Source organism: Passer montanus, unplaced genomic scaffold (genome assembly GCF_014805655.1).
Source record: "Passer montanus isolate IOZ18808 unplaced genomic scaffold, ASM1480565v1 scaffold10, whole genome shotgun sequence".
Taxonomy (NCBI): domain Eukaryota; kingdom Metazoa; phylum Chordata; class Aves; order Passeriformes; family Passeridae; genus Passer; species Passer montanus.
In genome coordinates, this window is record NW_024356505.1 from 27504977 (window position 1) to 27527433 (window position 22457).

At 43.5% G+C, this 22457-nt stretch overlaps 1 protein-coding gene across 2 annotated transcripts in view; it reads left to right on the forward strand.

The window, feature by feature from the left end:
- Positions 1 to 1487: 1487 nt before the first annotated feature.
- GPR158 (G protein-coupled receptor 158) overlaps positions 1488 to 22457 on the forward strand; it is a 190023-nt gene continuing 169053 nt past the window's right edge. Inside the window, exons 1-2 of one of the 2 annotated variants that reach the window (XM_039712117.1) lie at positions 1488 to 2663; positions 16898 to 17003. In XM_039712117.1, the coding sequence (XP_039568051.1) occupies positions 1792 to 2663; positions 16898 to 17003 (978 nt within the window). In that variant the 5' untranslated portion in view covers positions 1488 to 1791. The remainder of the gene's footprint in view (positions 2664 to 16897; positions 17004 to 22457) is intronic. The other variant, XM_039712108.1, reaches the window with a different exon arrangement.

Sequence of the window (22457 nt, forward strand, 5' to 3'; positions counted from 1 at the left end):
ACTCTTGAATTCCAAAATGGAATTTTATACTAAATGGGAATGGAATGTAGTTAGGAGATTGTGCCGTGGACCACCTCCTCCAAAATTCACCCTTTGCTGTCTCCTGTCACAAATCCCTCATCCATTAGTAAGATATTGAGCAGGTCCACAATTCTGCCAAAGAAAATGTACGAAATTAAACACATGTTGAAATGCTTTACTAAACTACATCCTTATTGCTAATCATGACGGCTTATCTGGAAAAGCCTAACTACGTCTTCTAAGCATTTGTATCATTCCAAGGGGGTTTCCACAGAGCAGGAGGAAAGCTGAGTGATCAGCCTCGGCTCCACACAGGTGCCCTGAAGGTCAGTGTTAAAAGCCACTGGATTAAGGACTTTTGAAAACAGCTGTAGGAATTAGCACCTTGGAGTTAGAAGACTAAGGGAAAAACAGACCATGGTTACAGAAATACAAGCAGCCAGCCACCGAAGCTGCAGGCGGAGGGAAGGCGGCCCAGCGCCCGCTCCGGGGGCCGCGCTCCGTGCCGGGGGCCGCGCTCCGTGCCGGGGGCCGCTGAGGCGGCCAAGGCCAGTGCGGCAGCCCGGGCGAGGGGCCCCGAGATCCCGAAGGCGCAGTCGCCCATTCCCACACAAACATCGTTCCTTTCGCCCAACGCCTCCTGCCGGGGTAGCCCGGCCGGCCCCACGCGTCCGGGGCAGCCGAGGATCGGCCCGCGCCCCCTCCGCCCACCCTAGAAACGCCGGCAGCGGGAGCGCCTTCCCCTCAGCGGCACGCAGCCCTGACAGGCATCAGCCCACGCTGCGGATCTAGCTGGAACTGCCTTCCCCCGCAGCGCCGGGCTTCTCCTGCTCCCCGCAGCGGAGGGGAAGACACGGAGGGGGGATTTCGGGCACCCTGTCCCCCCTCCCGCGCTCCCGCCGCTCGCCCCAGGCCCGGCCACCAGGTGTCGCTGCCACGCGCGACCCCCGAGCCCGGCGGGGCCTCCCCGGATCCCCGCCCGCGACCGGAGCGCAGCGACCCCGGGAACGCGCAGCGGCTCCCAGCGGGGCGGGCGCCCGCCCCGCCTCCGTCCCAAGCTGAGCCGGCTGCAGGTGAAGCCAGGTGCCTCGACGCCTCTCCGCGGCAGCAGCACCGCCTCCCCCGGCACCGCACGGCGCCGTCCTCCTGCCCCGTGAGTGGCTGCCGGCTGACTGACAGGCGAGGCGGCCACATAGGGCGGCCGCTGCCTGCCGTACACCTATAAGGGCCGGCGGCGAGGAGCGCCGCGCGGTGTGGGGCTGCCCGTGGCGGAGCCGCCCGGTGACCATCCGTCCTCCCACGGCCGGGCGTCCTCGCTTGCAGAGCCGAGCGCTGGCGGAGGCGGGCGCCTGTCCGCTGGCTCCCCGGCAGCAGCCCCGCCCGCCGATCCCCGCAGCAAGTGGCAGTCCCGCGCCACGGGCCCCCCTCTCCGGCAGCGGCGCCCGAAGGATGCGGAGCGGCGGAGCGCTGCGCCGGGCAGGAGCTCAGTGAGCGCGGCGGCCGCGGCGGGAGGAGGCGCAGGAGGGCTCGGCTCTGCTGTCGCCGGAGGGGCTGCGCGCCGCTCCGCTCCGGCCGGGGGGCTGTGCGGAGCCCCGCGCTGGGGAGGGTGCGGGCGGCACCGCCACAGGTGACTCGCGGGCCGGGGGTCGCGTTCCGCCCCGCTGCCGCTCGGCCGTCTCTGCGCGTTCGCACCCCTGCGCCGCGGCCGCCTGCGCGAAGCTCATCTTCAGCCGCCTCGCCGTGCCGGCGCTACCGGCAGCACCGGGGGACATGGCTTTGCTCCGGCTCCTTCTCCTCTTGCTCCTCGCCCAGCACGGGCTGGGGGCTGCCGGCGACCAAGGGCAGGCGGTGCGCGGCCGGGAGCGGGCGCTCGGAGGGAAGCAGCCTATTTACAACCACATCAAGAGCCGGGAGCCTCTGCCGGCTCCGCGGAGCCGCTCTACGGAGAGCACCATCTTGGCGCAGCGGCTCGCCGAGGAGGTGCCCCAGGACGTGGCCTCGTTCCTCTACACGGGCGACTCCCGGGAGTTGCGGAGAGCCAACTGCTCCGGGCGCTACGAGCTGGCCAGCCTCGCCGGCAAGTCGCGCTTCACCTCGCACCCCTCCCTGCACGGTGCCCTGGGCACCCTCACCCACGCCACCAACTTGCTCAACATGATCCTCCAGAGCAATAAGTCGCGGGAGCAGAACTTGCAGGAGGACCTGGAGTGGTACCGCGCCTTGATCAGGAGCCTGCTGGAGGAGGACCCCAACATCTCCAGGGCCGCTATCACTTTCAGCACGGAGCCTTTCTCCTCCACTCCCCAGGTTTTTCTCCAGGCCAGCAGGCACGAGAGTCAGGTCCTCCTGCAGGACTTGTCCTCCACGGCTCACCGCCTGGCCAATGCCTCTGTGGAAACAGAGTGGTTCCACAGCCTGAAGCGCAAGTGGAGGCCACATCTGCACAGGAAGGTCTTAAACACGGGCCCCAAAACTTTGGAAAACAGTTGGAAGCGGCGGGAGGGCTTCACTGCTGATAAGAACCACATCAGGTGGTCCTCACCATACCTGGAGTGTGAGAATGGGAATTACAAACCCGGCTGGCTAGTGACCCTCTCAGCGGCGTTTTATGGGCTGCGGCCAAACCTCCTGCCCGAGTTCAGGTAAGAGGAGTGTTCCCATTCCTTTCTGTCGAGAAGGGGAGGGGGGAAGCGGGATGGGGATTTGGTTCTGCCCCCCTCCTAGGGAAGGGCATTCTGGTCTCTGGGTGACCTGATCAACCCCTGCCGCACGGGCTGCTCAGTCACACCGCAGAGAACCTCAGGCCTCCCTGTTGAGCTGTACCTTCGAGCCTCCGGAGCTCTTGCTCCTTAAAAGAATCGCAGTCATCTCCGTCTCTAAAACAGCATTTGCTCTACCTGCTCCCATTGGAGCCGGCGTGCATGTGGGTTACATTCCTAGTGTGCTTGTGGGGGAAGGCGAGCAGCAGCTGCCAGCTGAAGTTTCTCTGTGTCTGCAAGAGGAAAATGCTCACTGAATTGTTGTTTCTTACTATACAGCGAAATTGAACCTAGCTGGACCCCAGCTATGCTTTTAACCTGCGAGGAAATAACATTCGCAGTAATGAATGACATTACTGGTGCTGGTGAACTGCTGTTTCTGGTCTCCAGAGCACATCCACTGTGGGGTGCTCGAGCCTGGTCAGTGGCAGCACACTTGTAGGTGAATAAGTGTTAGTGATTGATGTTCTGTCATAGTTCATGTGGCTACAATCTGAACTGGCAGTAGGAAAGCTTTCGTTTTGCACCACCAGCTTTATATTTGATACCTGGCATATGTAAAGGTTTGCTTATTTTTTATTGCTTTATATACTTTTTGTTGCTTTTATGTACTTTCCCACTGAACTGCAACTAACAGAGAGGAAGATAGAAAAAGGTTCTTTCTTGTGTATTTGTGTTTTGACGCCAAAGAGAGATTCGCTCAAAGAATGAGAGCAACCTGTGGAGTGTGAGATGCCAGTTTTTCCCCTGGCACTCCTGTGAGGGGTTCACAGGTAGCTTTGTCCTGTGGGGAATGTGCACTGCCCAGAAGCAGCTGGCATTTCTCAGGATGAGAGAGGAGTACAGGATTTCTTTTGTGCTATGAATCAGTAGCAGGTAAAGATTGATAAGAGCGTAGCAGACACCAAAGAGATTTTTCCACACCTAGGTGGCAAGGCAATAGTGTCTGCGAATGCTGTTTCTCTTGGCTTAGTCTGAAATCCAGTGTGATCAAAGAGATATGAATGCAGTCATAAATCCCTGAAAAAACCCAAAATTTGTTGAATGGGTAATGGCTGCTTATTTCTCTGTTGATTTACTTTTTGCCCTGAAATTTTCACACTTATGGGGATGATAGGGTTAAGGTAAAATGAGCTCAGCTGTTTGTTGCTGAATTCCTCTTGAGACCAAAACCCAGGAATAGGTCTACTGTAGAGCTCTTCTGGACTCTAGGGAGTCCAGAGAAATCAGGAAGCTTGTCAGAGATCATCGAAACGCAATGTTCAATGTTTGATGAACTTTGGGATGTGGATGAAAGTTAATGTAGGCTGACATTCTGTTGTTGGGGATAGAGTTTGGCAGAACCACTAGGCTGGAGGTTTGGTGGCAGCCACAAACCAACTCTCTGAGAATATAAATTTTGATAAAAAGCTTAACTCATCAATCCTGACTTAATTAAAGAGGAAATAAACCCATGTTTTAAGGAAAGGAGTCAAAAGCTCCAATCCCAGCTCTGTGCCAAGATTCTGTGATGCCAGGAAACATCTCAGTGGTGTAGGTTTCTGATCTGATAGCTTTGGTGTGCAGAACACACCAGGTCTGTTTTGGTGTAACCCTGGCCAACCACGGCAGCCAGTAGATGTCCTCCTGGATGCAATGCAGAGCACTGCCTTCCTTCCCTGCCTCATCTTCCCAGCCTCTGCTTGCCACGTGGGGGTCACTTCTGTTGAAGAAACAGAATAACCTGTTATAACTCTGACACTTCAAGGGGCATTCACTGAGCTCGTCTAAGCTTGGAGAACCACTTCTTATTTAGAAGATCATGAGATGGAGTATGCTGTGCAAGTTCTAAGTGTTCTGTTGCTGTTATAATGAACAGTTAGGACAAAACTAACAAAGATTTGCTGTATCAACAGAGATGAGTTTCTAAGTATTTCTAAAAAATGGGTTATGGTTTTTGCCAAACTATTAAACAACCAGGTAGAAGAAGTAAAATTATAAATACATACGTGTTCTGGCAAGGCTGAAAGATGGCTCCTGTGTTCCTGATTTGAGGTATGCTAGATGAAAGATGGGCTTTAATATAAGGTTATTACTTGGGATATTGAGAAAGTAACTTCTCAGCTACACAGAAAATGGTATACACAAAATATGCTTCCAAGACTTGTTTGTCTCAATATTTACACAGTGTTTTTAATACTTAATAGGTACACAGCCTCAGTGTGAATTTTTAAGAGAAGAAATGGTTTAAAGTATGAGCACATAATAGAAAAATGTAACATTTAGTGTGGTTACTGAAAAATTAGTGTGTGAATTACTATAAAATGCCTCTTGAAGTAAGCTTTACTTCCTCTCACTGTCAGTCTTTGAGTGACACAATATTTTGACTAAATTCTTATTTAAGGTCCATATGAAAAACCAGTGTTGGTTAACCTCCATCTTTTGGGGCAGCTATGTTGGTTCTCCCAAAAATGTATCTTTGAACCATCTGTTGGAAACATTTCAATGAATCAGTTACCATGCTCCTCCCATTTAGTAGTCTGGTGTGATATCATGAATGGGAATTTAGTGTATGCCTCTAATATTATTCTAACAGTTTTTGTACTTTCTTTGCTCACATTAGGTTTAAGGCATGATACATTAGGGTGAGATACATTCCAGGAGCATGCTATATCCATGAGAGAGAGTTCTTTCACATTTCAGAAGGAAAAGCCCATTGCTCCTGCTTGGCATCTCTTCTGTGGCAGTAACAGATGGGTTTGTTCATGGGAATAGCAATGGGAAGAGGTTAATGAGGGCAACACTGGTGCTGAACAATGAGGGCATTACTGATAACTACTCCTGGCTGTGTTCAGTGTGTGCTGCTACTGCAGTGCTGTTGTCAGTGACGTTCCCAAAGTGCAGCACAAAGCAGCAAACTTTCTTCTTAACATTGTGGGGAGTTACGGTGCTTTTGGCCTGAGGATGGGCATGTTGCAGGCCAGGGGGCTCCTGCAAACAGCTCCTCTGTCTTCAGTTTCACCTCTTCCCTTCCCAAGAGATTAGTGCCAAGCTGCCCCAAGTGAAGGCCAAGGAGAGGATGTGGTTGAGTTGTCTTGCCATGACCAACACTGTAGACAAGAACTGAGAAGAAGTGGAGAAACCAAAGGCAACTTGATTGTACTGATAAATGTACCAGAAGCTGTTCAGGGCCACATTAGCCTAGTGCAGTGCCAAGCTAGCAGTGCTGGCTCTCTGCAGCTTCTTAGCAGTGCTTGCTGGTATTTTGTTGTCTGTATTTGCTGGTCTTTCCACCCAAAATGCATGGAGAGAACATTACTGCTACCTGCTTATGAGGTGCAGTGTAGGCTCTCATTCAGAAATCAGAATCCCCAGCAACTCAAAGTAATCACTTGATGTTACCCATCCCTCCTGTCTAAACTGATGCTGTTTGCAGCTGAAATTCATGGCCCAATGTGCCTAATCACTCTGCTACTGTAGTGCTTCAGGGGGTAGAGCATAGGAGCATCTGTTTCAGGTCTTCTGTGCCCCTCCTCTGCTACTGCCCATCACAAGGTCAGAATGAACCATATTTTATGGTATGTGATGACCCAACTGTCCTCCTTGGACCCCTGCTGAGAAAGTGGAAGAGTGTGAGAAGTTGCATGCTGTAAATAAGATTTCTAAAAAATATTTTCTTGGCTCTTAGAGAATGAAATGAGAGGTCTTCATTGCTTTAGCAGTCCAGGAGACAAGTGGGAAAGATCACATCTTCATCTAGAAGAAAGATGACTAAATAGTCAGCTAATAGGAACACACAAGTTTAAAAAAAGTCCTCCTGGGTCACCGAGTCAGTCTTCTTCTGTCACAAGCCCACTGAATGTCATCAGTTGACAAATCTCCATCTTTAAGTGGGTGGGCTTCCCTCTTGACTCTTCAGTTCACTGCATGCTGGAGCTAAGGGTTGGATGCCTTCTGATTTCTGATCTGAATTTATTCACTCGCAGTCAGTTCTCATGCATTTGTTCCGGTCCAGAAGCATCTTCCATCTGACTTAGCACCTTTAGCTGGTGTTTACTGCCCTGACTTATTTATAGGCAGTGGCCCCTTCACCACCTTTGTTTACTAGACTACACAAACTGGCTTTCTTTAGTCTCTGTCATAAGCTCTGTTGCCATGGTCCCTCTGCTCAAGTCCTGTTCCAGTATTTCCTGAGCACGGTTAGTCAGATTCATGTGCACTGTTTCAGGCTTGTGCAGTGACATCAATTATCCCCAAACTCTGATGAATGAGCTGCTGCTTTTGCAGTTCAAAATGTTCCCTTATGTGCTGTTCTCATTTTCTTTAACGTTGTGTTGAAATACGTCTACATTTTGGGAACTGGTCATTGGTCTTGCATGACTTCTCATTGTGGAGGTCAGATTGTCTTCAGGATACAAAGCACTGGCTTTCTTTCTCCCTCCCACCATATTCCAGCAGGTTTTTTTTCTTGGCACATCCAGTGCAGCATTTACTATTTTTTTAAGGTTTTTAGGAAGAATCTAATGGAATAATGTCTGTTTTGGCAGAAAGGTACTCAATCAGCAAGCTGAATAAGTTGAGGGTGTTTTTGCTGTGTGTTTTACTTTATTTTTTTTGGGTTTGTTTTTATATTTTATTTTTAATGGAGTCTTGTTATGGGTCACTTACAGGTAACTTAGTTCTGAATTTTGGCCAGATTTTGCTATGGCTTAATATTTTCTGTCTTCCAGAGGTTTGCTCCTCTCTGTTATTGGAAAGATATCCCTTGCTGCAAAGATAATCTGTACTGCACAGTTAAATTGAGCTGTTTCTTCCCTAAAGGCAGTGTAATGTAGTGATTTCTATTGTACAATTACTTGGACCACTCCAGTGTTAGACTATGATGGGACTCTTAGTTAAAGAAACATTACTAAAGGCAGATTAAACCATGAAGGTAGAAGTATTTATGACAAATAAGTAATTTCTTAGGGTTTATATGTAATATATAAGTTATTATTCTGCTAAATATTTTGTGGCTGTTAAATTGCTTGGTAAAGGAACCCAAACAAATGTAGACATGAAAAAAAGAATTTTAAGAATGGCTAATTTTTTTCTAGACATCATTTAATTTCTTCCTTTACCCCCTTTTTTAGTTTCCTCCAATTTCTCTTTAGTCTGAGTACTGAGCTGGAAATTAAAATTAAAATTAATTTTAATTGTTTAGTTAGACTTTTAAAGTTTTTGAGACATTGTGATATGTCATTTGTTGTATGATACAGAAAATATTTTAAAATGGTGAGGTTGACATTTTTATAACATGTCCTGGCCTTGATTGAAGGTGTGGATGGATTTAGAACAGGTTTCAAAAATGAAAAGGAATAATTTATTTTCTAGAATTTCTGAAAGTCTTGGAATTTTGTTCCTGAAAAGAAGTTAAAACAAAAGTTAAGACAACAGTCTCCACCAGTGTTTGTCTGTGGAAACCCTCAGGATATTTTAAGTATTTTCTAGGCAATTACATCCCTGCCAGCATTTTTCTTATGAGGTCATGGATAGGGATAGAAAATAGATGTTGATGAAACATAGGAAGGGAACAATAAATACGGATTTCTCTTACAGAACCATGATTCAGCTTTCTTCAGTATTGGAGAAATAGAAGTGGGTCTTTGAAGAAAGAAGTTAAATATGGCCATGAGAGGATTGAAACACATACTGCAATCATGTCCACAGTTATGTAGCACTTGCTAAATTGCAATACAAGGATTTTTTTATTTGGTCAAACTTCTGTTTCCAACTCCTGTGTTTTCCACCTCCATCACCCTTGGGCCAGACTTCCAGCACAGCAGGTTATCAAAGCCCTTTTGAAGGGGATGGACATGGGGCAGTCCTTACTATCTGGGATTCAGCTCCAGGGCTGTCTTCTATTCTATTTTGAGTGTGGGCTGAGATAGAAATGTTCCTAAATGTAAGAAAAAATATATTGCTGTGTTAGGTCAAATAAAAGGTTTCCATGGCCCTTGCTCCAAAAGCAGCTTCTGGCAGGTACTGAAGGAAAAATGTCAAGTTCTTCTGTCCTGGTTATGTCCAATTTACTAATGATAAGCAACAAAAAAGAAATTGTTTTCTTTCAGACTTTATCTGAATTACTGGATAGTAAATATATATATTAAACTGACCTTCATGATTCTTATTCATGTTTTAACACGTTTTTGTCTTCTGCAATGTAGTTTAGTATTGTATTCCATAATATATTTATATATTCCATTAGAGCCATCTGTTGTGGGTTCCATAGTTTCCTTGTTTTAAACTCACTTCATGAATCTAAATTCATCAGGAGATCACAGATTCTTGAATGAATACTTCCCAAAGTGTTTTATTGCATCTTTTCTGTGTCAGCCAGGTTTAGTTGTGGGTTATATTAAGCATTTTTATCACTTGCAAACTTTGTCACTGGCCACTCATTTGTGAAGTCCAGCTTGTTAACTTCCCTGCGTGTGAAAGCTGAATTTTGTTTCATTGATTCTTTAAAGACTGATGAACATAATTCATTTTTGTCAAAAGCTGTCTCTGCTCTGAGCAATTTTTCTATCTTGGTTGTGTATTGTGTTTGGGATTCTACTTCAGCCTTCTACTTTGAGGTATTTCAAATGTTTTTAGTAGAGCCTATCCTTTTAACATGCGGTTTCTAAAAATATCTTGGTTTTGTCTTACATTCTTGTAATTTGTATGTTCCTCCTTGCCCAGGTTTATGCCTTTCAATTTACTTTTTTTTTTTGAGGTTGGCTTTTTTTTTTTACTTTTCAGTTTTAAAATTACCTTATTACCTTTAAATATATCTTCAGGGTCACAGGATTTAGTACAGTTAGGCTGTGACCATCCATCCTGTTGTAGGATTCTTCTATTTCAAAAGCTCTTTGTGTTCCTGATGTATTTTCTTCAGTCGTGCTCTGTTCCTTGAGAACCTTTCTTTCCACCTGCCTCTTTGACTCAATGGATGGTAATGGAAATATTAAAAAAAGTAACCTGAATTTGGCTCCAAGACCTCATTTCATAGGGATAATCTAATGTGAGTGGTACTCTACCATCACTGACACCTGGCATTCCTATAGCAGGTGATGCTTTGTGACAGAGTTAAGATGCTAGCAGCAACTTGAGCACTTGAGCATCCTCTAGTGAAAAAAAAACAAACAAACCAAACCATCCCTGCCTGTCTAAAAAACTCTGACTAAACCGCAGGGATATCCCCAGGGAGGCAGCACTGTGTGCCATAAATATGAAGGCAGATTTAAATTTGAAATAATTCTTTGGGCAGTAGAATTCAGCTTTAAGTATTCTGCCCTTGTAGTACTGTTTCAAGTGGCCTAGAGACACTTTCTTTGCAGGTGAATCCTAATTTATGTGCCCACTCTGCTGTACCTTACTGTTTAGTTTGGTTTTAGTGGAAGCTGGCTCTCCTCTGAAAATGTGTGTTGAAAAGCAGCAGTCATGCTGTGGCTGAGGAATTAAGGAAGTGTCCTGTTAGTAAGGGATTGGTGGTGACTCTGTGACCAGGCCAAAATTGTCTCATGTCCCAGTAGCCTTTTGTGAGTCTGGCTGGTTATGCACAGTAAGAACTTTAACAAAGTCCAAGTGAAGCAGAATCCTAAATCTTAACTTTCAAAGGCAAGCTGAACCTGCAGAAGCTGCTGTTTGTCAGTAAGACTTATGGCTGAAATTAATTTGTGAATTTGACACCAGGGTTGGTTTTGGGTGCTCAGTTGATGGTACATGGGAGAAGCCTCAGGTGTCAGGTAGAATTCAGTATTTGAAGATTATTGTTCTTGAAAGCAGCAACCTCCAAAATGAGAGGGGTCAGAAAAGGCATCTGCCCTGAAAACATTTGCTGTCCAAAATACAGTGTGTGTTTGTCTAGAGGAGTGGGAATTTACAGGTTTCTGACAGCTGTAGAGAACTTGTTTTTCTTATCTCCTTGTTTTCTGGTAAAGAGGACTTATGAAGGACAGCATGGAGGAATGAATGAATATGACAGCAAGTATCTAAGCAGCTGTTTAGATGTGGGTGATGATGCCCACTTCAGTGTATGATAACCATCCCTTATACCTTAACTGTGAGCACTCACAATGCTTACAGGCACAAAAGTGAGTGTACAAACTTAGAGGGCAAACTGCGTGTTTAGCTGAGCTGTGATGACCTCTGTGCCAAAAAAGCTTTTGAAGATCTAGAGCACAAGGATACTGCTTATCACCATTTAAATGTTGGCAGGCTATTGTTTTGTACAGTTCTGGATTGAGCTGACTGGGAGAAAAATAATGTGTTCCCAAAGAACATGTTCCCCTGATTTTTTTTTTTAATGATGTAACAGTAGAGGCAAAAAAAATATTCTGTAGATAGGTTTTACAACATGTTGTTACAATGAAATATTATAACTACTGAAACTATCAAGATAGCTAGTAGTTTGGGAAAATAAGCTTAAATCAATTTTTGGCACAGATTTCAAGGCAAGCAGCATGCCAACAAACAGTAGTACTGGAAATACAGACAGGCATTAAAGCCTCTTAAATCAAACCTCTGACCTGACAGAAAATCCTTGATGACATCATTCTTCAATGATTATCTTATATATAATTCAACTAATTCTTTCTGAACTGCATGTTTAACACGGACATACAATCCTTAGATCCTCTTTTGTGTTTGTAAGAACTGTAAAACTGTGTCAGGAAACAGATATCTATTGTTTCAAGGGGATTAACAAAATATACTTACCTGCCAGATGGTCCACAATTACCAGTAATATTGTTATTAACTTATGGCTGTGGCTTGTGTTCAGCCAGGCAGCATTGCCAGTGTGGATGAATGTGTTACTCTGACAGGCTGAGTCTACTCTTACACCCTTGATATTTGTCTTGATTGCTTACACCAAGATAGCAGCACTGCAATTATTCCCAATTAGTTCGATAAATATAACACAGGGAGTTGGTCCATATACATTCTAGGAGGATGTGTTCTTTCATATGTTCCATTTTCTGAATGCTGAATCAAAAATAACTGAAAATGTGGGTGGCTAAACAGGCTGTGCCAGCTACTGTATTAATCACAGATGAATTTCAGAAATCTATCGTGTACATATTAGTGTGCTCTGTGTAATAGCAGTGGGGTACAAGTCTGAGATGGTGTTTTAAAATGGATCTCAAATGAATGCAGTAGAAGTCTTGTACCACCATGACACCTGTTATAAATGCCACATATATGTGCAAAGAAACTTTGCTTTTGAAAGCGCTGTATCCTCAGATGGTTTCAGACTCTGGCACTACTTCAGAACTCTGATGCTACTATGAAACATGTATTGCAGAGGTCTAGTGAAAAAAGAATGGTAATATGCACCATGGGGGGAAACAGTTGAAATCCTATGGCAGCTTGTGATTGCTTTCCTGCTCCCGCACTGGCCTGTTTCTTCTTGCTGTAGATTTTCACCCCAGAAACTCACAAAGCCCTTCCCTCTGGGAAGAGGGAAAACCAGAACAACTTAGCCATGTCAAAAGTTCAGGTTGTGCTACAGAAGAGCTGCAGATGGGAGAAGAGTGTAGGTAAAAAAGTTTGCATTGAGTTAATGAAGATTGGGTTTTGTGAAAGACAAACATTCTTGTAAGAAAAGCTTTAGTACGAGAGAAGCAAAAGGAACATGTGTTTAGTTTGAAATGATAGAATTTTGACGTATTTCTGAAAGAAGTATTATGAAAATATTTTTGAGCTTGGATGGCTTAACTGTGATCCTGACAAAACTTAAGCATAAATTGAAAGTGCAGGTGGAAGAGGGCCAGATAACCTGGGAGGAATATGGAGACTCTGTTTGAGCATGACTGTGATCATGAGTACCTTATATCAGCAATAGTGTGGCCAGCAGGACCAGGGAGGTGATCATTCCCCTGTACTCATGACTGGTGAGGCTGTACCTCAAATCCTGTGTTCAGTTTTGGGCCCCTCACTTTAGGAAAGCTGTTAAAAGGGCTGGAGCAAGTCCAGAGAAGGGCAGAGGAGCTGCTGAAGGGTCTGGAACACAAGTCCTATGAGGAGCAGCTGGGGGAGTTTAGTCCAGAGAAGAGGAGGCTCAGGGGAGACCTTACTGCTCTCTGCAACTGCGTGAAAGGAGGTTGGGGTGAGGTAGGGGTTGGTCTCTTCCAAATGACAGGACAAGAGGAAATGTCTTCAAGTTGTGCCAGAGGAGTTTTTCATTGGCTATTAGGAAAACTCACTTCACTGAAAGGATTGTCACGCATCAGAACAGGCTGCTGGGGTTGAGTAACCATCCCTGGAGGTATTTAGAAGATGTGGCACTCGGGGACATGGTTTAGTGGTGACTTTGGCAGTGTCTGGTTAATGACTGGGACTCAATGACCTTAAAGGTCTTTTCCAAGGTCTTTGGAATGAAAGCTACTGAATGGAGAAGTGTACTTTGTGACAAAAGATGTTGGAAAGTCCAAGAACTACAGGCTGATCAGTCCCACCTCAGTCCCCAGGAAGGTGATGGAGCAAATCACTATGAAAACCCCTTCTGGAACACATGAAGAGGAGGAATGTGATTGGGAGTAGTCGGCATGGATTTCTGAGGGGGAAATTTTGTTTAACCAACTCAGCAGCCTTCTGTGTATAGATAGCTGTTGACCAGTTGGAGGTCAGTCACTTTTGACATGCTCCTGGTGGGCACCAGTGTGACATTAATCACCAATCAATGTGACCAGTGTGACGTTAATCACCGTGTGCTTGTGGCAGAGAGCCAACAGCTCCTGGTTGGTGAGAGGAAGTTTTGCCAATGGGTTGAGGGAAATGGTCCTTCCTCTTTACCCATTGTGGTGGGGGGGCCCCATCAAGGGTGCTGTGTCCACCTCTGGGCTCCTCAGCACAGGAGATATGGATATACTGAAGCAAACCTAGTGCAGGGCCACACAGATAGTTAAAGGCTGGAGCATCTGACACACAAGAAGGACAGAATGAGCTGGTACTGTTCAGCCTTGAGAAGAAAAGGCTCCAGGGGTATTTCATGTGTAAGTACCCAGTGAAAAATTGTAAAGGAGGGAGAGACAGACCTTTCTCAGCCTTATTCAATGAAAGGATGGAAATCCCAAGAGGGATATACAAGAAATACAAGAAATTTCATTTAAACATCAGAAATCTTTTTTCTGATGGACACTGTGAGTTTGGTCAGTCACAAATCAGATCTGATTTCCCAGAGATGGTGAAGTCTCCATTATTGAAGGTATAAACAACTCCCAACTTTAGAGCCTGCTTTGAGCTGATTGGATTGATCACAAGAGGCTTCTTCCAATGACAGTTGCTGTATGAATCTGATTTTCACATCTATTTTTAACAAAGTAATTGTATTAAAGAGCTTTCAAAGGATGCAAGTTCTTTAATCAGTTTTGATGTGTGAAGTCCAGAAGTATATTCCCTTCTTTCCAGTACATGGCTCTGAATGTTAGGATGCTCTCCTGCTTTCTGATGCTTATCCCACTGGAATGTGCCATGAATTCTCCAAAATTGCAGCACTTCTGGTACAAGGCCATACTCAAATGCCTTCTCAGTGTACTTAATGACCATAAATTCTCTGGCTTCTGTGCTGTCTTTCTCACAAGTAACCCCTAGGTAAGTTTTCTTTGGAAAATATAAATATCTTTTGTTTACTGGCACTCTGCTTCTATAGGGCTTGGCTTGCTCGTGATACCAAACAGCAAACTCTTAAAGGTGTTTTTTTCTCTTTTGGCAGTGATTAGTTTGTCCTTTATTTGAAATCTGTACTTCTCTTTGCAGAAATGTTTGAGGGGGGAAAGGCGAGTTTCCTATCCTACTAGTTAAAAACAAAATGTACACAAGGGAAAAGCTTTCCATGTAAAAGAAATAAAACCTTCTTCTGTCAGGTGCTTCAGGTGAATGGGTTGCATTTCTGTTAAAATTGAATCATCACTGCTTTTCCTGTATAAACTGATTTCTTTGGAGTAGTCAGGATGATGCTAATCCTTGATAGCTTTGCCAATGTGACTGGTGTATAACATGAATTAGGAGAGCAGGGAGTAGTGTTGGTCCTGGTCCTGCTGCCTGCCATGGGGAGAGTATTCATTTGCAGAACAGGTCCTGTCCTCAGCCCACACAGTAATATTTGTACTAGCTCATAAAGGCCCAGAAAACATTAGGAACATACCTGGTGGGATCTACACAAGACCAGATGAGTGGTCTGTTATCTCTACTACTAGAGGCATCTGAATCAGGCATCTTCTTGCCAGGTTAAATTTGTAATCCACTGACATCAGCATTTTAAAGAGATAATCTGTGCAGCATGTCAGTTTTTCCTCTTGAGGTTATTGCTTACCTGGAACATGTTAAAAACAGTTCCTTGGAGTAGAAACATGGTTTGAGCAGTCCCTGGTGAAACTGCTGTTCAAAACAAGTGTACAAAGGCAAAAACTAAAAATATATCAGAATGTTCCAGAAGTGTGGTGTATGCTATTTTAAATTTAACTTGCTAGAACCAGCACTTAAGTATTTCAAGCAATTTCTAAATGTGCCCAGCATTAGATTGTTTAGATTCTAGTCAGGAGACTGAGTGGGATTGAGTACTCCTGTACTGTCTAACTTCCTACTGTCTGTTTTATGTAATTCTCTCATGCATTCTTCTGACCACTTACATGATGGAGTTGTGTTTTTCCTTTTACTATATAACATGCCTGAAGATGAATGTCCAAATTTAGCTGTTGTGGACTCTAGCTGTACTGGGGTTAGATATGAGGGAACAGCATTGTCCTGGTTTTGATCAAGCTCGCTCTTCTGTTCTAATTGTGCTTTTACATATCCTCTCAAATATATGACTCTGTAGCTCACTTGTTACTATTATTGTGTTGTAAGCATTAATTAAAATAGGGAACACACTTTGAGGTGAATGAGGTGCTTCTGGGATAGAGGCTGGGCCATGCCCTTGTTGGTTCACAGCCTGAAAGAAGGGAGATGATGGTGGTTGTATCTGTGGAAGTTCAGACTGTAGAAATGAACACATCTGTTCTGAGTGCCTGAAATTATTGACTTGAAAGGAATGGTGTTCTAGATGTAAGAAATTAGCACAGAGCATTCATCCACTATGAATGAGTTCGGTAATGATTTAGCAACTAAAAGTTGCATATTGACATTTTTGTCAAGTCTGGACTACAGCAAAGCAGTCATAGATTACATGCTCTGACAAAATGTTGCTATAAATGTTTTAGGTCATTCTGAAGAATATGTAAATCCTTGAAGGCTTTTTTTTTTTAAAGATGTAGAACTACAGTCTTGTACCTTTTTGCTTCTGATGATTTTCAAGTTTTATACAATAGAGTGTCAGCCTTGAAATTGGCTTGTTAGCTTTTCTTTCAAAAGAATTTTTGAAGTAAAATGTTGATGATGAAACCTAGAGACTTCTTGGTATAGGACTTAGACAATTTAGATGGTCCTTCAGGACACGTGTATGTAGGAAACTTTTTTTTTCCTTCACAGACATCAGCGGTCTATTGGTGGCTTTCAGTTGTATAAGGTTTTATTGTGGGGCCAGCTGGCAGAGATGTGGGGAGGGGGCTTGGATGCTTGCTGGAGGAGGATGTTGAGCTGCAGAGAAGAGGCCTGAATGTCTTTGGAGGCTGGGTTGTCTCTGGGGAGGGTACAAAAAAAGGCTTTTGCCATTTGTTTTGGCAAATAGGATTCCCTGGAGCAAAGGGGAGAATGTAGTTTTTGCTGGGTATGGGTTGAGGTGCAGTGTCTGATACCTTGCACTCAGAACTGGCTGAGAAGGTTGCTGGCAAAAAATAGTGCAGGTCTTCCACTGTGTTTATTTTGGGTCTTTGCTGCGCAGTAAAATGTGAAGGGCATTACATTGTTTGAGCATACAACTTGTTCTTAACTGCCACCCTGGTCTTAATATGTTAGATTTACTGAGCTTTTGTCCATAATACATCTCAGTAAAGTCTAAAATAAGAATGTTTCTGTGACTATGGTTCTGGGAGCACAAAACATTTCTGGTTTTACACATTTTATCAAATTCCATATTTAGAAGAAAGAGGTAGTTCTTCTTTTCAGGCTACAGCATCATAAAAAAGCTTAACCTATTTCTGAGGTTGTGTTCAAGGCTGTTTCCTCTCTGTTTTCAGAGGTGTTGTCAAAGTCGACATCAATCTGCAGAAGGTGGACATTGACCAGTGCTCGAGCGAGGGATGGTTCTCAGGGACACACAGGTGTCATCTCAACAATTCTGAGGTATGTCTGTCCCTAAGGGACCACTTCAGTAATAAATCTGTACACTGAGCAGTGCTCTGTAGTATAAATGTTATGTATTTTGTTGACATTGAATGTGGTTTGGTTGGCTGGAGGAATCTTTGTGTGTGAGGTGTTGTGGAATGCATAAGTTTCAGGAGTGCCTGCATTTCAGAATTATTGATGTTGAAACAGCAGCAAAGTTATTGTGAAGAGATAACACTTACAGGGAAAAAGATTACTAATGAAATAATTTATGAGGTTCTGCTTTGCAAGTCAAACAATTATTTTGTGCTCAAAATCAAAATAGAATTTTAATGTCAGTGTCACTTTTGCTTGGACAACTTTGCAAAATGTAGTAGAAGTAGCTGAAATGCTAATGGTAATTATTCAGAAAAACATGGTCATTTTACAGAGTGATACAGAATAACAGGCAGAATTGGATACTGTAATTCCTTCTTAGTAGAAATGCCAACATTTTGACAGAGCTGACTAAAATGTTTATGTTCAGCTCCTTCCTGCTTCCCCTTTCTTCTGAAGGTCTGTGTCTGGTTCCATCTGTCAGCAAATCATAGATCATTCGCCCTGGCCTGTCATATGTATTCAAAGAAACTTTTAAACAAAATATATTTTGATTTTTCTTTTAGTTCTCCTGTGTAAAGGTGATTTCAAAGGCACCCATTTGTTCTCTGTGAGAGTGGTAGCTGTGCACTTCTGTGCTTTTGAAAAGGACAATTAAAATGTAGGAGAAATTGACATTTGTCTACCAGAAGTCGGGAGATGTTTGCCTAATTTTCTGTAAAATGCCAATTTATCAATGCTAAGTCTAAATTTAGGAAAACAGTTGGTTTTGATGAATTCAGCTGCTAACATTTTTGAGCAAGAAGAACTCAGAATTTTTGTAAACATCTTTTTTTGGGTCTTTTTCTCTTAGATTTTTTTTTCATTAAATAAAGTTGAAATGCAAAATCAAGTCTTAGATAAAGACTAAATATTTCTGCAAGTGAAAAAAATTATTTCTCCACCAAATACTTTTTGACTTCTGAATTGAAGGGAATACTTTTTAAATCACTCCTGTTTCTTCCTAGAAGAAAATACTGCTTCCCATGTGATCTGGTAAACCTTGTTTTTTTAATACAGTCTAGTTATCCCAAATGCGATTATGTACTTTGGCATGTGCTCCTCCTTCTCCTAATGTCTTATGAGCAAAATATGTTAGTAGAGGGATGGAATTGTAAACTGCATCTCTGCAACCAAGAATAAAAGGGAAAAAATGCAGTCCTAGGTCTCTTGTGGCTCAGCCCCAGCTGGCAGCTAAGTCCCATGCAGTCATTCATTCATTTCCCCTGCCCCCACTGCCATGGGAAGGAGAACTGGGGAAAAAAGATAAAGCTTGTGGGTTGAAATAAGAACAGTTATTAATAGAAACAAAGCAATATGGCAATAATAATGATAATATGCTATTACTATAATGATGGGGGGGAAAAAGGAAAATTAAACACAAGAACAACAATATCACCAGCTGACCCATGCCTGTCCTGTCCAGAATATGGCAATAATAGAATATGGCAATAATAATGATAATATACTATTACTATAATGATGGGGGGGAAAAAGGAAAATTAAACACAAGAACAACCCGTGGTGCACAATATCACCAGCTGACCCATGCCTGTCCTGTCCTCCAGCAGCGAGTGACCCCTCCTGCCCAGCTCTTCACCGGTTTATATATATGTGCCACCAGGCATGATGTTCCAGGTGTGGGATATCCCTGTGGCCAGCTCAGGTCAGCTGTCCTGGCTCTGATTGCTTCTTGTGCAGAGCATGGGAAACTGGAAAACCCTTGACTTAATGCAAGCATTGCTTAGCACACTGGTGTTTTGGCTGTTGCTATCAACATTACCCTCACAGAGAATCCAAAACACAGCAGTGTACAGCCACTGAGCAGAAACTACCACAGCTGAACCCAGGAGAAAGTCCCACGTACTGCTTTTCATGCTTGTTTCATTGGAACCCACTGTGTGGAGTAAGGGTAACAATATTTTCCACACAGTTTTGCTTATAAATGCTAATGAAACCATATTCCCTGTGCTCTCTCTTAACTACCTAGGAAGAGTTAAACAAATGCCTGCTGATGGTTGAATGCTCTGCCCCCATTTACAAAGTCTGGCTCCAGCAGAGTAGGAAGAGAATGGAGATCTCTGGATTTCCAGTTCTGCTCTATTTAGATCTTCCGTGCTCACTTCAGTTTTGTTAGGTAACTTGAGTATTTACTGCAGCATAGCCTCTGTGCAGACTGTTTGATAATCCTTTGCCATAGTGAATTTCTGACTTGGCTCTGAAAGTGTTTACTTCATAGCCCATACCATGGGGCCAGGCCACCAATACCATTAAACCAAAGGCATAAAGCTCAATATTTAAGAATTTTGGAAATGCAGCTCCCTTCTTCCCTAATGGTAGAAAATAGAGAGTGACTTTATGAAAGAATGAGAGGAAAAGACCAAAGTTATGGATTAATCAAAATGCTTTTATAGTGGCTAAAATCTACTAAACACATGGCAGACAATTTTTCCTACTTTCTGTGCTGTTCTGAAGTGTTTATTTTCCAAACAAAAATCAGTTGAAATGAGGGAGATGGAGGTGCATGGAAACATATGGTAAGCCAGTGGTCTGTATGTGCTAGACAGAAAAAAGGGAAGGCATGGATGGGATCCAACTTCTTCCAGAAAATAGACTGTTGTTGAAAGTACTGTATTGCCTTCACATAGTCTGGCACAGCAGTATTAGGAGATGATGCTAACTGTGGCACAGGGATTTGTCTTTGGAAGGTCATCAAGAACAACCTGATTGTGATGGAATAGTTATAGTGCTAGTCCTTGTTTGGAAAAACCAGTGTCAGGTTGAGTGATTTAGGAATATTGTGATTCAGATATGCAATATGCTGAGACATACTAATCTTCCTTAAACTTTGATCTGTCCTTAGATTTAGGTGCTCCTTAGGATTGTTGGATCTTAAATATCTTGCTTTATGTATGGTGCCCTCAAGTACAAAAAACAGAAACAAAAACAAGCACTAAGACCTTTGAATTCCTCATTTTTAATTTGACTACTTAATTTCCCAATATGTAAGGGATTTGTTTCCTGATTTGTTCTCTTTTGTGAGCAATACACATACATCCCCGATTTATATCAGTCTAGATGAATAATAGTGCCCTTCTTAAACCACAGGGTAACTGAACACTGCTCAACCTAATTAAGCAGGAAGTTAGGTGATACTTAACACAGGAAAGCCAAATTGCAGCCATGGCTAAAGTCTATTGTTGTTATGCTTTTCTCCTTTCTTTCGATAACTGAATCAGCCAAAAAAAGGCTGATGGCCAGGTGACTTCTGTGAGAGAGAGCTACGTTCTGCTTCCTGCCTTCTGTCTTGACTCCCAAATAGGTGATGGCTTCCCCAAAAGCTATTGGGCAAGATATTTGGATTCCCTAGGGCTGCAACAAATATGGCAGGTAATATCTGCAGAATTAGAAATAATTAAGTTGGGTAGATCATAAAACGATGCAGACAAGTCTGAAATTAACAAAGTGTAGTTATCCAATAACAAATGCAAAGTAATTTCATTGTACAGGCAGTGCTGTACAATGTACAGTCATGGCTGGTAATGGGAGTAAGAAAACATGCACTTTTACCCTGTTTGAAACCCTTGAAGACTTTTACTATATTGGATTTCTTCTCAATAAATGCTGACAGCAGCTGCTGGCACTTTTAGTAACAACTTTAGAGTCCTTGTGGAGCCACCAGCAATAATGTCAAGGCTGAGGAGCATCTGAAGAAATGAGCTGGTGTGGCCCCTTGAGCTCGGCCGGATCCTTCCAGCCAGCAGCATCAGTCTGTGGCAGTGGCAGCAGGCTCCACACTGTTCCCCTGGCCTTAATGAGCCTGCCAACAGCTTGCAGTGTGAGGCAGGCTCCGCTGACATCCCTTTGGGTTTCAACAGTATTCCACAAATGACAGCGTGCAGAAATATCTGGAGGAAATGAGGGAAGCAGAGTAAACAAGAAAGCTGCATTGCTGTCTGTATACAGTGGCTGCATATCTGTGTTTGTAGAAGGATGCATAGGCCTACTGTGTGTTTATTTATTGTGCGCAAACACAAAACCAGTTGAGAAGGGAAAACAAATGAGCAGTGCAGCCAAAATCTTTTTTTCCATTGTTTAGCAAAACATTTGGGTCCATCATATTTTAGTATACTGTATGCAAGTGTACAAGCAACTGAGCAAGGGGGAGGCAGGGGCTGGTTAAAAATAGACTTGTAATGGGGATGGGTTGGGAGGGAGGGTGTGGGTTACCCAATGCTTTCCAGGTTTTTCAAGCAAATGCTTTTCAGTGCCCTTGTCAGACTGGGAAAAGGCTATTAATGTACACAGTCTGTGGGAGGGGAACTGTGGCAAGAGATTAGCATCTGAAGTCATAACCCACTGGGTCATACTCAGATACTCAGTGTCATTGATTTTGCTTTTTACTTGCATTTATTTGCTGTCCTATCCATTAGGAAAAGTGCAGTCAGAATTAGAAGAATTTGAAATCAAAGCTGTTTGGTGATTCAGTCTGAGTGAATGGGTTTATGGGCTATAGTTAGCTTCTAATTTGGTAATAATAATCATTCTTGAAGCTGCAGATTGCATTCAACACAGAATAAGAGCAGTACCCTCCCAGAGTAGAGGGCATGTCAGGATATATTTTGTCTTAAAACAGCATCATTGGTGGTAGAAAACAAACACTAAATATCAAATCCTGTGCTGAAGGGGGAAACTAAGGCAGAAAGGGCAGTGGCTCACTTCAGTATGCAGGTAAAGAAAATATAGCCAGCATTTATTGGGTTCAGAAGCAGACAGGTGTATCTGTTCTCTCCAACAGCTCAGGGTATTTGAAGAGCCTGCATCCAAAAAACATTTTGGATGCTATTTTAAAAATAACTTTTGCATCATCTGCGTTCATGGGAAAAGTCCCCTTATGACAGTAAACCAGATCTAATCTGGCACTCCCCCAGACACTGTTACATAAAATAAGGTGGAGGTTTGTCGGAGTTCTTAGTGATAAACAAGGTGCTATGAAAACCAGCTTTCAGTTTAAGGAAGAGCCAGGTTGCTTAGCTACAGCATCTTTGCTTTAAAGACAAAAAATTTAAATGCGTCTGTGTTTTGCAGGAGCTAATCTTGGTTATCAATGTTTTCTTCAAAGAAGAAAACCTTTGTAAAAATTCCTTTCATCCTAGTTAGGAGTCTTAACTTGAGCATTTAAATTCATCTGGGTCAGTTCTATGTGCTTCTGTTTTTCCTTCCCCCAAAGTTAAAACATGAAAAGGGGTAGATGGTTGGCTGAACATTGTTGTCTGTCAAATTAAAATAGCTCGGAGATTTTTGGTTTATCTTGCATATGACAGGTGATGTAGCACT